Source organism: Alternaria incomplexa, assembly GCF_024043165.1.
Source record: "Alternaria incomplexa strain BMP 0042 chromosome Unknown scaffold_6, whole genome shotgun sequence".
NCBI lineage: Eukaryota > Fungi > Ascomycota > Dothideomycetes > Pleosporales > Pleosporaceae > Alternaria > Alternaria incomplexa.
Genome location: NW_026249855.1, coordinates 239,754 through 252,824, shown reverse-complemented (window position 1 = coordinate 252,824; position 13,071 = coordinate 239,754). Strand labels below are relative to the sequence as shown.

At 54.4% G+C, this 13,071-nt stretch overlaps 5 protein-coding genes across 5 annotated transcripts; 2 read left to right on the top strand and 3 right to left on the bottom strand.

Annotated features, from left to right (window-relative positions):
* Positions 1–2,147: 2,147 nt before the first annotated feature.
* Positions 2,148–3,134, bottom strand: J4E90_004650 (uncharacterized protein; the record flags this gene model as incomplete). The annotated part of the gene is made up of 1 exon (XM_051434214.1): positions 2,148–3,134. One exon carries the CDS (start codon positions 3,132–3,134, stop codon positions 2,148–2,150), a length of 987 nt encoding a protein of 328 aa, XP_051291470.1.
* A 458-nt stretch (positions 3,135–3,592) lies between these two features.
* On the bottom strand, positions 3,593–5,308 carry J4E90_004649 (uncharacterized protein; the record flags this gene model as incomplete). The annotated part of the gene is made up of 3 exons (XM_051434213.1): positions 3,593–4,723; positions 4,770–5,077; positions 5,230–5,308. The coding sequence occupies 3 exons, from the start codon at positions 5,306–5,308 to the stop codon at positions 3,593–3,595; spliced, it is 1,518 nt and encodes a 505-aa protein (XP_051291469.1).
* Positions 5,309–5,527: 219 nt separating this feature from the next.
* J4E90_004648 (uncharacterized protein) lies at positions 5,528–6,413 on the top strand (the record flags this gene model as incomplete). Its single annotated transcript, XM_051434212.1, has 3 exons — positions 5,528–5,592; positions 5,643–6,053; positions 6,104–6,413. The coding sequence occupies 3 exons, from the start codon at positions 5,528–5,530 to the stop codon at positions 6,411–6,413; spliced, it is 786 nt and encodes a 261-aa protein (XP_051291468.1).
* A 217-nt stretch (positions 6,414–6,630) lies between these two features.
* J4E90_004647 (uncharacterized protein) lies at positions 6,631–7,491 on the bottom strand (the record flags this gene model as incomplete). Its single annotated transcript, XM_051434211.1, has 1 exon — positions 6,631–7,491. The coding sequence occupies one exon, from the start codon at positions 7,489–7,491 to the stop codon at positions 6,631–6,633; it is 861 nt and encodes a 286-aa protein (XP_051291467.1).
* Positions 7,492–9,155: 1,664 nt separating this feature from the next.
* On the top strand, positions 9,156–12,162 carry J4E90_004646 (uncharacterized protein; the record flags this gene model as incomplete). Its single annotated transcript, XM_051434210.1, has 4 exons — positions 9,156–9,365; positions 9,428–9,785; positions 9,846–11,869; positions 11,902–12,162. 4 exons carry the CDS (start codon positions 9,156–9,158, stop codon positions 12,160–12,162), a joined length of 2,853 nt encoding a protein of 950 aa, XP_051291466.1.
* Positions 12,163–13,071: the final 909 nt, after the last annotated feature.

The following is a 13,071-nucleotide window of genomic DNA, read 5'->3' as shown; positions in this document are numbered from 1 at the left end:
TGGACAGCATGAACAACCTCAAGTATCGTATGCAAGTCTCGTAAGCGGTCATGATTCTCCAGCTTTGGCGATGCTGATGTCAAGCACGGCATCCAAGTTCCCCACTAAGCATGGCTAATAGATGAGAGAGATGCGTACCGTAGCAAAGACCAATGTAGTGTCGCAATCTTATCGTTCAGTGACGTCGGGAGGACGTCGCAAAAGCTGGCTAGGTATGTATAATGTGCAGCGCAGACCATCTGCAGAGTACTCGGAGACCTAATGCTCGTTATTCGCGATACCTAGGTATCTCCGCAAGATGTCGGATATGCTAGACAAGAAGTGGTCGAGCGGCCTCGTGCCCAGGTGATGTTGACGATTGGAAGAGGCAGCGACTACTCCCAATGAAGCTAAGCTAGCAATATTTTACCATTCATGGGTCGCTTCTCCATGCTCCACTCCACTCATCATCTTTCTCATTACGATGGAAAGTCTATATCGCGGTCGTCAATTTCTGTCGCCACGGTTTTCTGTGCCAGACGCACAGTATATTCGCGAACAACGCAACTTCTCGATATGGCGTGTATAAAGATGCTTGTTTTCCTACCACCTGAGGACATGAGCCTACTATCACGCCCTCTGAAGGCCCTGACCTGCCGAGCATGACTGTACAGAGAATTACAAATCCTCTCTACGCGAACCTTGGTAAGGCGACACTGACAAGGCTCCCGCAGTGACTTTCGCACTCGCGGCGGCGAATCAGGAAGCTGCTGTCACCAATCCAGCCTGCATGCACGGAGGAAACCATCCTCTGATCCACGTGTGCGGTTTTAGTATTCTGGTTCGGACGTATCCTCTAAAGGACTGGCCACTGAGATGGCACTCATTGCAGTTTCCGTTATATCCTCTCTACCTACCTCGCTGATATTGGATCAAGCTTTCCTTCGCTACCGCGCGCAGTTGAACAGAGCAGTAAAGCACGATGGCGCAGAATAATATTGCAATATGCATTCCCCATTCAGCGAAATACTTCACGACCCATCAACATCTTCGAACTATCGTTTCCGTCTCAAGCATATCAAACACGTTCTTAACCCAGCCATACACGGTATTACACTACTCACACACCCACCATGGTGGCCTCCGGATCGCCATTTCTTGTCCTCGAGACACGCCCAATCCCACCGACTATCCGCACGCATCCATATCTTTTCAGTCCACAAACAACCTACCCAGCGCCTCCGGCACCCACCCGCCAGGTACCAACCCACCTTCTGCGCCCCGGTTCATACATACCACAACTCACTTGTCCTACACCGACTCTACCCACGCAGCAGATTCAGTCTCGCCCTCTACCTCCAGTTCAGTATCCCCAGCCAACTCTCCAACCAAATCTCCAACAAAAACAACCGACCCAACCCCCCCTCCCTACAAACCACACATACATCGCGCCGACCCGACCTCCCGGTCTATCTTCACAACCAGGCCAATACCCGCACCAACTCTTCGACGCACTCTCCCACCAGCGCGCATGTCCAGGCTGCGTCCACGAACGCTTCTACGGCAAGGAATACAGCACGTTTCACTGGCCGGCGTGTCGATGGTTGGAAGCGAGGGAGAGGATGGGAAATGCGGATGCGAAGATGGGGAGTGAGGGGTGGAGGAATGTCTTTAAGGATGAGAATGGTGGGGATGGGAGTGGTGAGGGGGATAGAGAGGGGAGAGGAAATGGGAACGGATGCTGGGTTGCAGATGGAGGAGCGGCGAGGCGGGCATGGGAGAGGAGAGCAGGAGACGGGAGGGGGGTGAGGGCGTGTGATGGGGCGGAGACTTGGAGGAGGGAGCAGAGATGAGGAGGGGTTGGAGGAGGGGATAGAGAAGAGATGGGGTTGTTTCTCGATAGGGTTCAGTTTGCTTCGGCGTACTATGTCTGATTCTGTTTCGCAGACTTGTGAAATCCAGAGGTTTGGAGGACATGGTGTAGGAAAACCGCAGGTTTTGCAATGAGCAAGAAAGACTAAAGGTGTTGGGTAGAGATAAGAATGAACAAACCTGATCGTACAAATACCAAGACCACGTGCCCTGCAACGCCATAGCACAAGATATCCACTCCAATGCTCCTTGATGGATGCATGTACTCAACGCCAAAGTTCAAAGCCAAAGCCCCCCTAAATACTCTCCCCCGTCTCCGCCCTCGGCCTAAACCCATCCGGCGTGAACGTCCAACCCCTCCCCTCCGTAGGCGTCATAGCCCTCCTCCTCTCCACGGGGCTCCAATCCATCACCCCTGGCGCCGGCAATCCTGCAATCGCAGCATCATCCCTCGCGCGCTGTCTATCCATACTCTGTCTCTCTAGACTCTGTCTTTCCACCCCACCGCCTCCACCACCACCACCCGCCGCCGTCGCAGCACTCCCCTGCATAACCACGCCGCCCGGACTGCCCAACCCCTCAGTATCAGTAACCAGCCTGACACCCGCGGTACGCTGACGTTCCCTCTCTTTAACCGCGCGTTTCCCCTCTGCCTTCTTCTTCTCAAACTCGATGATGAGCGTTTTGAAATACGCTTCTGCGGCGGTGGTAGCGGAGTAGTGGACAGGCGTCCAACTGTAACTGTTACTCGCCAGCGGATTCGCGCCATACTGCAGTAACATCCTCAGAGCCTTTAATTCGCCCGCCGCAGACGCATGGTGTAGTGCCGTGTTGCCTTGTAAATCGCTCGCGGAGAGTAAATTCGGTCCATGGAGTATCAATGTCGGGATAAGATGCAGCGTCCCCGCGCCCGACTGACACGCCAGCATGAGGGCATCGAGCCCAGATTTATTCTTCCAATCCACAGCCTCGGGGAAGCGTTTAGCGAGGTAAACGCCGCATTCCTCCTTGCCCGCCGAAGCCGCAAGCATGAGGGGTGTTTCCCAATCGTTATTCCTGCTGATCATGCCGTCTTCATGGCCGGCGTCGACGAGGAACTCGGCAATGGTCGTGAAGCCATGTTTCGCCGCGAGGTGCAGCGACGTGTTGGAGCGGTCGTCAAAGTCCGGGTTGCGCAGGTACTTGTGGTTGTTGCGGATGATGCGTTGGACGAGGGCGAGGTCGTTGAGGAGGATGGCGCGCCGGAGTCGCCGGGGTACGTCAATCCTGAGGGACGACGGCATTAGGGACGCGTTCTCGGGCTGGGGGGTACGTGGAGGGGCGCGTTACTCTGTGGGATACGACTTACATGGCTGCGGCAGTGAAACATGGTGGGATGATCAAACGGCGAGGGAGACGCGCGGGCAGTCGCGTAGTGACGTTGCGTAGCTGAGCTGCTGTGGGGCGTGAGAGCGTTGGGCCTTGGATCAAGCTGCGGGGACCTTTCACGGAATCTTGCTGCAACTGGCCTAGTACTCGCGTGGATGCGCTGCATGGATCCGTCCGTCAGATTAGCGACTCTTGTAGCATCTGCACTGTCACATGTCACTGGTGGGTGGATAGTGTGTCATGACGTCTCGGATCTGGTCTATTCATGCATCATTAAGATGTTTGTCCCACATTGTCGGGAACTTCTATCAATGCCAGCCCACATGCGGCTATCTTACACGCTCACGGAATGATCGTCCAAGCTGTAATGCCTCTACAAGCCTTCAAAGTCTCCAGCCGCATCGTCCTCGTCAATGTCGCCATCTTGAATCTCCTTGGCCAACTCGCGTTCTCTCTCACGTGCCTCCTGAGCGTTCTTGAGCTCCAGACGATGTTGGTTCATGGGGTAGCGCATGGCCTTGACGCACTCGTCGTGCAGGGTCAAGCACGCCCGAATGCGCTCGTGGAATGCCTCACCAGGCTCGCGGGTTGCATAGATGTCGCCAGCGACCTTGGTCTGCATGAAACCCTTCTCGTGATCGATTGAAGCCTCTATGACTCCGTCGCGGATAGCCTTCGCAACAATGTACTCAGCAGACTCCTCGCTCTCAAGGCCCAGGCGGATGCAGATGTCACGGAGCGAGATGCGCGAGTATGAAAGCGACAGCATGCGGATGCCAGTCTTGATGACGTTCTGGCGCAGACGGAGGATCAGAGTGTAGGTGCCGTCACGGTGGAAGACGGATGAAGATGTCTGCACAACCTTCAGGAAGCCCTGTAGGTCGCCGACACGGACTGCCTGGACCAGGCGGAAGTAGGGCTCCATGGCACGCTCCAGACGGGGCTGGCTAAAGACATCGCGCTCGGGGATATCACCCATCAGCAACTCAACGACTACCAGGAGCTTCATTGAGGCCTGGTAGAAGCCAGTTGCGCAGTGGGCAGAAGGCGACTTGCGGGTGGCGCTGATCAAATGCTCATGTGCCTCGGTGTAAGACAGCTGGATAGCCCGTATGCGACCAAGGTAGTACAGGTACCTCGCGACCTGGTTGTTGGGGGCGTTTGGTGGGAATTGTGTCTGCGCAACGAGGAGATCGGCTTGTGTGATGTCGGCGGTAGAGAGGTAGTTTCGGAGCAGCAGGGTGGTGACGGACGCCTGCGTGTCTGGGTCTTTCCTGAGCACGGCGCTTCGAAGAGCGGCGAGCAGCTTTCCGCGGATGTTGATGACGGGCGACTGCTTGGACGGGGGCTTGGGGTCCATCTCCTCGTGGAAGAGGGAGAAGTAGAAGTAGGCCTTGGCTGCTAACGAGTCCAGCGTCCGCCTGTTGAGCTCTCGGATCTTGTCTACCAGCGTCTCGGCGAACTCGGCGCCCTCTTCAAACTCCTTCTGATCATAGAGATATACCTGCGCTTGTCAGAATTGGCATTGTTGCTACCGTCACCAAACATACCTGTATCAGAATGGCTATGTATACGTCCACCTCGGGCAGGGGCTCCTTGGTGTTGTTCTTGTTAAGTTGCACCTCCTCCTTGTACTGGGAGACGACGCTCTGTATCGCCTCGCCGTCCATGCCAATATACTCGATGAAGTTGCGCGCCGTGGCGTTGTTGGGCGAGTACGTCAGGATGATGACGGAGCATAGCACGCGGTCGGTGAGCCTCTTGCGGAGCGACGATATGGAGCGGAGGGCGCGTAGAGTGAAGCGGGTATCGAACTGGGCGACGGCTCGCTCGAGGAGCACAAAGTTGCTGCGGATGTCTGTCGTCGTCGGATCAGCACGCTGGTACAGATACTTGCACGCCGCGACCTCGGTGGCGATGATGTGACTGGGGCACATCTTGCGGACCGGCCACGAGGTGGTGCAGTTGGTGCAGGGGCACTTTGAGGTAAAAGGCATGTTGACTACTTACCAGCAATCGCCTTCTGCTCGACGTTCTCGGTTTTGGGCTGCTCGCCCTCGACGACGACGCCTTCCATGCTGTCCGCCATGATGGTCGCTCTTGACGTGTAGGTGGGGGGACGGAAGGTGCGGGTGTTTATGGGGGGAGTGGTAGGTGGTGAGGGTGGTGTTGATGCTTTGCGGAGGTTGAGCTCCCAGCTTCACTGACGCCAGCGCGGCGGAACATCGGGGAATAGTTATCGAGCACCGACGCGCCCTTGTTGACCCCCGCGTCACCCCAGCATACTCGACATACGCTCTATCTCGGCATGGCGCTTCTGGATGCACACCTAGAGCAGATCTCGCTCTGCGCAGCGTCAATTGCGGAGTTGCCGTGCGTCTCCCGTCCTTCACCCTCGAAAGCTTCCGACTGAACACCCCCAGGTTCGCCCCGCCCAAGATCTTCACCAACGCGTTACTGCAAAACCACGATATTACGAGCTTGATTCGAGACACTGAACTTCACGAACGCGCGCTATTCTCCGTCCCTCCGCCACCCGCAGCCCCGAAGCATGCCGAACCAGCTCCGTCTACCAACAGGCGCAACACCATCTTCAACCCTAATGGAGGCGGCAGCACCAGCACAGGCGGCGGCGGTGCAAACGCTGTAAGAGCACCAAGGCGCAACACAGCTGTAGCAGCAGTTCTCGGCAATGAGCTAGTAGAGAGGATACGTCGAGGCGGTGGAGGCGGAGCAGGCTCAGGTCTCGGCTACAGAATGTACAACGGCAGCAACAAGAACGAGATCGACGTGGAGTCTCTGTTAGAAGGCGCCGAGAAGCTTCTTGGAGTCTAGTACGTCTCAATCGACGTCAGACATGTAATCCCCAACTAATGAAAGACAGCCCCATACCAGGCGTCCACGACAAAATCGCAGCCATGCGCCAACGACACGCCCAAGTCTCCGCCTCGCTAGAATACTACGAAAACCGACTTGCCGAACAACAAGCTCAGCTCGGCAAGCTGAACCGCTCACGAGGTGACTACGCGGAGGAGGATGTGGATGAGCTCGAAGAGGAGCCCGAGCCAGTAGTTGTGTTGACAGAGGAAGACCTTCGGCGAGAGGAAGAGGAGACGCGTCAACTTGAGAGGAAGAAGAAGGAGCTTGAGGATCGTGTTACATCCATGTCGAGAGACATATCTGGTTTGAGATGAATTGGAAGTGGTTAAGAATGTGATTTGAAGTTAGGCTAGGAGTTGCAATATGATACCCCATGTTTTCGCCTCAGCAATTTGGACTATACAATGATACACTACATCCTTATTCACGAGCAGAGAGACGATGATACAATCATTGTTATTCGTTAATCGTTACTAGGGATATTTCATGTACAAAAGAGAAAACTCGTCAAAGTCTCCATGCTTTCCCTCACTAGAATAACGCACCACCCAGCATAGCACCACCAAGGAAACCAGCTGCGATAGGCAGACCAGCACCACCACCATAACCGTACCCATACGGCCTACCGTACGGTCCAGCAGGACGCATATACCTCACACCAGGGTTTCCAAAGTGGCGTGCACCATACGGATTATATCCATACGCTCCTCGTGGAGCATACGGTCCATGAGGCGGCTCGATATAAACATCCCTGCCCTGGCGGTCTTTGCCTAGCAACTGCGGCTGCCCCGTCTCCATAGCACGTATCAGAGCCTGCCTTGTACGCAGATGTTGAAGATACGCCTGCCGTTCCTGCTCCGCCCGTTGAGAGCGAGACTGTTCACGCTGCTCATGCGTCTGACCCGTGATCTTGTCCTTCAGCTTCCTCGAAAACTTATGTATTCCAGTCGGTTCACCAGGCGCCGCAGCGCCTTTACCCTTCGATGTGGGTCGGGGAGGGAGTTGGTCTTCGGCATCCGAGTCCTCAGCTGTGAGGTCCTCCAGTGTCATGGTTCGGTGCATGCGCGTGTGCTTCTTACGCTCTTCGGGAGTTAAGGTGTTGAGGTACTGCTCATCGTCGTAGGGGTGCGTCCATATGCTACGTGGAGGATCGGCTTTGGTGTCGACGAAGAATTGGTGGGAGGTCTCTGGGTCGAAACTACGGACCCAGCCATCGGGGAGCGCGCGCATCTCGTCTTCCATGGAGCGGCGGCGCTCGGGTGGGATGCCATTGCGTTCGGTGCGGGCTGCAGGGCCGTCGGTGGAGACGCGGTGGATGCCTTGGGAGGGTTCGGCGTCGAAGATGGCGGCTTCGTAGCTGGGTGGTGGCTCGTTGGGATGTGATGAAGCCATTGTGGAGGCTTGAGGTGGTACAGAGAGTAGAGGGAGTTTCTTCGTATTTCTTTGCAGACGATGTCTTCAATTTGAGGTAGTAGGGCTTATAGGTGGGTAGATTGAAGGCTGTTACAGTGTATGTAAACGTAGTAGCATCGTTTGATAGAGGAAGTGGCGTCAAGGTTCGTGACGTCAATGTGGCCGTGCACCCAACGGAGCTATGATGGAGCATCTCCGATGTGCTTCTTGCATGTGATCTTCGCCACCTTCCCATGCATCACCAATCTGCACCAACTTGATGGCTTTGCCACACATCATGCAAAAGCCTGAGAAACATGCGCGACCTCCGGGGGAGCCTTTCGAGATATCGATGAGCGCACACCAGCCTCGTCTCTCCACCATGTGCGCTTGTCACACTGCAGAATTCCCCACAGGGACGGATGGCGCGTGTCCCACCGTGGTCTCGAGACCGATAACCGAGACCCCGGCGCTGGCTTCGGTAGTCTAAGATCTCGTGTTTGACGCTTCTTGCGCCCGACAATTTCCCAGCCATGTCGGCAGCATCTGCATCTGTTGGATATGTCGTGCCGCACCGAGGATCGCATCACGAGCGTGCTGCGACGATGCCAAACCTCTTGGACGGACGGACTCCAGCTATGGAACGCATAGTAGCACTGCCACTTTACTTGACAAGAGGTCAGATCTCTATATCATCTTCTTCACACATCTCAATCAACATACCTTGCTCCGATGATCATGCGGCTGAAGTACCACACCAAGTTGGGAAATACTGTGTCAAACACGCAGGTCAAGTGCCGCCTTCCCATCCCTCTTCTCCTCTACCAAGAGTATATGGTCTTACGTCTACCGTCGGAGCAGTCAGCCTCGCGCGCACCGTGCTATCATTCGGAACCACCCACAAACGCTTTAGGAGACCTGCGCCGGGCTTTAGCTCTTCCTTACTAACCCTTGAATAGGTCTGAAATCGTTAGGGGCACGTTGTTTGGTCATGCGAAGAATCCACGATACCACATGTATGGAAGCCATACTGTATGCATCTACTGACAAACGTGTAGCTTCTCGATGTGTGTAATCTTACCGCTATTGCGCCGAACACCCTGCCGTATCATCATCGACTACCTGAAGTCCACATATCCGTTGTCTGAGGCAAGAACGTATATCAACATGCGTTAAGGGTTACTAGTAAAAGCATTATGGGAAGACCCGGGCGCCACGGTCGATTTGTGCGCTCGAGCACCCGATGAGCTGGTCGCGAGACCTTTGGTGGGGTGAGGCTTCAGGTACCCGAGAGCCCTGTGTGCTACCAGGCGAGTGCATGTACTTTCCGAGGAACTCACTTGGGTAATCTCCCCGCGTTTGGAGTATCCACCCTTCACGTCTTGGGTCGATGTCTTAGATGGGCAAACCGACCTTCCTATACTGAATATGGACGACCATGTCCCGGTAATTAACCCTACGGGTCCTGTGCCTCATGGCTTACTTTCCCAGGTTATATAGCTTGCCTTGCCCTGCAGCAAGGCAGTCTTTACCGGGTCACTGTCCATCGCTCGAAACATTCCTTCATCGAACCTACATATTGAGGACATTCGTGTACCTTACCTTGTTTGGAGTACCATCCCTGTCTTAACTTGGCATTCACCCATATACCTTCGGCTGTCAGCATGGCGAAGCTGACACCCTTCCTACTGGCATTGTTCTATCTCTCATCTTCCGTCCGCAGTCTGCCAGCGGGAGAAGCAGCAAGAAGAGGTCCAGCTAAGGTGGCAGCTCGCGAGATTACCTTGACAGATGTGTCGGTCACTACAAGTTATAGCACAGCTATCACATCGTTGCAGTCGGCTTCTCCCACTGTGGAACCATCCAATACTGGCGTACGTAACGAGTCCACAGATTCCGCGACATCCCTGAACATTTAGAATCTGACAATCACCAGAGCTTTTTGACGGGCCTTCCTTCAGGTGGTTTCACTAAAGATCCAGTTGATGGCCCGGGAACTACAACAGCCACCAAGCCACTGTGCCCCGATGAAACGCCCCTTGAGCCTGGTCCCACAGCACCTTTCAATCCAGCTTCGTCAAACATCTTCCAATCTATTGCGAGCGCAGTAATTCCATCGGCTATTCCTTCCAGAGCGGATCACCCCGTTCAGAGACAGAACATCGACGACAGAGACGTACCGGCTCAGACGAACAAGTTCTATGCCAACTTCTTCCTTGGCAGCCAATCTTTCCCGACCTGGACACACCCTTACTCTCTATCGTGGGCTCGCCGAAGCGATGGTGGCCCAAACGGTACGTAAAAACATACGCGGATGTCAGACGCATACTGACATGAACTTCTACCCATCTCAGGTATTGCCATTAGTCACACAACTCGGGACAGATTTGCTTTTGTTCCAAATGCTGATGACACTCGGTTCTTCATCTCACCGCTCGGTATCCAACACATCATACTGTCCGCAAAAGAGCTAAAGGCGGATACATATCTCTCCCTTTCACGTTTGGGGGCCTTCTCCACATATGTGAACTTGCGACCAAACAACCTCCAGGGTACCCGCATCATGATGTCTCTTCCTGTTGTTCAGGGCATGGGCATGATGACAGCCGTTTACGACAGAGCGACACCAGTTATCAAGACCACTGTTTTCTTCTTGTCCCTGGAATACGTTGCGCTGATCAATGGTATTACGCACAAGTATCGGATCGTGCTCAATGATGGGTCGCACTGGCTTCTCTATGCCACTTCGGACGGGTCTGTTGGTACACCTCCCTTCGTGTTGGAGAATAGCGAGACCATCACCGGCCCTTCCGATTTTGTCGGCAAGATCCAAGTCACCAAGAATCCATCAGGCACGGCAGTAGAGGGAATATTTGACAATAGCGCCGGTGTGTACCCAGTCAATGCCAGTATATCTGGGAACGTCAACGGGGCTTTCGGGAGTTACACAATAAATTGGGCCAAAGGCGGTGCAACAGAGCGACCGTTGCTGATGTACGCGCTACCTCATCATGTCGAGTCGTTCGATCAACAAACTGCGGCCGCCCTGAAAGACATCACACTAGTCACCACGACGAAAGGCTTTGCACGAGCTATTGTTGCCGACAAGATGACAATGGTGGAGAACGACCTGCCCGACAGTATTGGGTTTGCCCCTTGGGCCAAGAACCCCAGCGCAGCTGGGGGCTCGGAGAACATCAATCTGAACGCCCAGGCGCTCGCGCTCATCAACCAAGCTGGCATAGCTGAGCTAAGCCAGAACATGATTCCGCAGACCTCACTTAACAGCATGTACTACTCCGGCAAAGGTCTGGCCAAGTTTGCTGCCATCATCTATACAATGAACAGCATGACAGGCAACAGCCAATATGCTTCTGCTGGTCTAGGCCGCCTCAAGGACGCTTTCAACGTCTTCGTCAACAATACGCAGCCTGAGCCACTCGTCTACGACCAGGTTTGGAAGGGTGTCGTCTCACGCGCCAGTTACTCTGGAGACCTCGGTTTAGACTTTGGAAACACGTTATACAACGATCACCACTTCCACTACGGGTACTTCGTTTACACCGCTGCCGTAATCGGCCATCTCGACCCTACATGGCTCGGCGAAGGCAGCAACAAAGCCTGGGTCAACAATCTCGTCCGCGACTTTGCAAACCCCGTAAGCGACTCGGAATTCCCCTTCCAGCGCTCCTTCGACTGGTTCCACGGCCACTCCTGGGCAAAAGGCCTCTACGAATCCGGCGACGGCAAAGACCAAGAGTCGACCTCAGAAGATACCTTTGCCACCTACGCACTCAAGATGTGGGGCCGAATCATTCAAGACGCAAACATGGAGGCACGAGGAAACCTGCAACTCGCAGTTCAAGCCCGTAGTATCAAGAACTACTTCCTCATGGAAGCCGACAACAAGAACCAACCCGCCGGCTTCATTAAGAACAAAGCCACCGGCATCCTCTTCGAGAACAAAATCGACCACACCACCTACTTTGGCGGAAACATCGAATACATCGAGGGTATCCACATGATCCCGCTCAACCCCTCCTCTGCATACACCCGTCGCCGTCAATTCGTGCAAGAAGAATGGGACACATACTTCAGCAACGGCCGCGCCGAGCAAGTCCAAGGCGGATGGAAAAGCATCCTCAAAGCCAACCAAGCGCTCTTCGACCCACAAGCCTCGTACGATTTCTTCGCCAACCCCAATTTCAACGAGCAGCTCGATGGCGGTGCGAGTCGTACGTGGTATCTGGCGTACTCGGCGGCGCTGCTAGGTGCGGATGAAGCTGGTGCGCAGCGCGATTACCAGATGGATTACGTGGGGCCTGAGAAGGAGGGGCAGAAGGTTGAGGCGAGGGGAGCACGGGAGATGTCTGTCGATGTGGGTGAGATGTGGTATGGAACGAGCTCTAGTGCTTGGAGTTCTGGGTTCAATTGGCCGAAGCCTTCGAGCACTGCGCTGGCTTCCACCTCGTCTACGGCTACCACTTCGTCCAAGGCTTGGTCTTCCGGGTTCAATTGGCCTCCTCGTTCGAGCACGGCATCGGCTTCTACCTCCTCTACTCTTTCGAGTACTACATCGATGACTACTTCCACCAGAGCTTGGTCTTCAGGCTTCAACTGGCCTGCCCCGACGGTCGTCAAACCAACTCCGACTTCGACTTTAACGACTAAAGAGCCGGAGATGACTATGGTCTCTAGTGCTGGAAGTGGTAGCGGCAAAGGCGATGAGGAGAGCTTGTGGGAGCTGAGTCTTTAGGTAGGTGGCTGAACTGGCGGTGCATGGGGGGAAGTCCATTTGTGTTTGTTCTTCTTGTGGCTATTGCTATGTAGACTTATTCGTGTAGATACTATGTTTAGAAATGAGAGCAGACAATATTTCTTATACGCGGGCAGCATCTCATCTTCATAAACCATGGTGCAGTTCATCGGAGCTTGCGGAAGATGAGGAAGTACATATACTTCACCGCCTCGCCCTACCGCCTCTCGGTAAGTGATCTAGATGCACAACCCTAGCAATGAATAGAACGGCCTACGCCCCCGGTCTTCGGATCAACCTGGAAAGCTAGAAGCATACCGTTGACGGCCCACTTCAGTGTGTCTCTTGTATGTGGCGTAGTGGAAGTGGCGCGTGTATGTGGGTCGGGATACGGCACCCGGAACGTTGTCGGAGCCGTGAACCGACCACTATTAGTAGAGACTCACTGGAGTAATCAGTCGTTCTATCGGGCCGGCTGCTATAAGAAGTCGTATTTAAAGGACCAAACCTGGGCCTGATCACTAATCCAATGAGCAGATATGTTTCGCGCTTTGCCATATGTGTATGAGGGGAATAACGCTCCCTGCAGGTCCCCGCAGCACCCGTATCTTCCGCGAATGCTTAGCAGTGATGATGGCGTCGCTTGCTTTGTTGAAATGCTCCGATAATGCCAGTCATCAAGAGATCTGTTGCAGCTGTGCATCAGGCTCTGGGGTGTTCACCGAAGGCTTGATTAACATTGTCCATTGCTTCCAATGAACTAATCGACCAGACCGCCATCTTCCAGGTGCCAAGTATGAACGCGCACCCTCACCGTCTCTTGA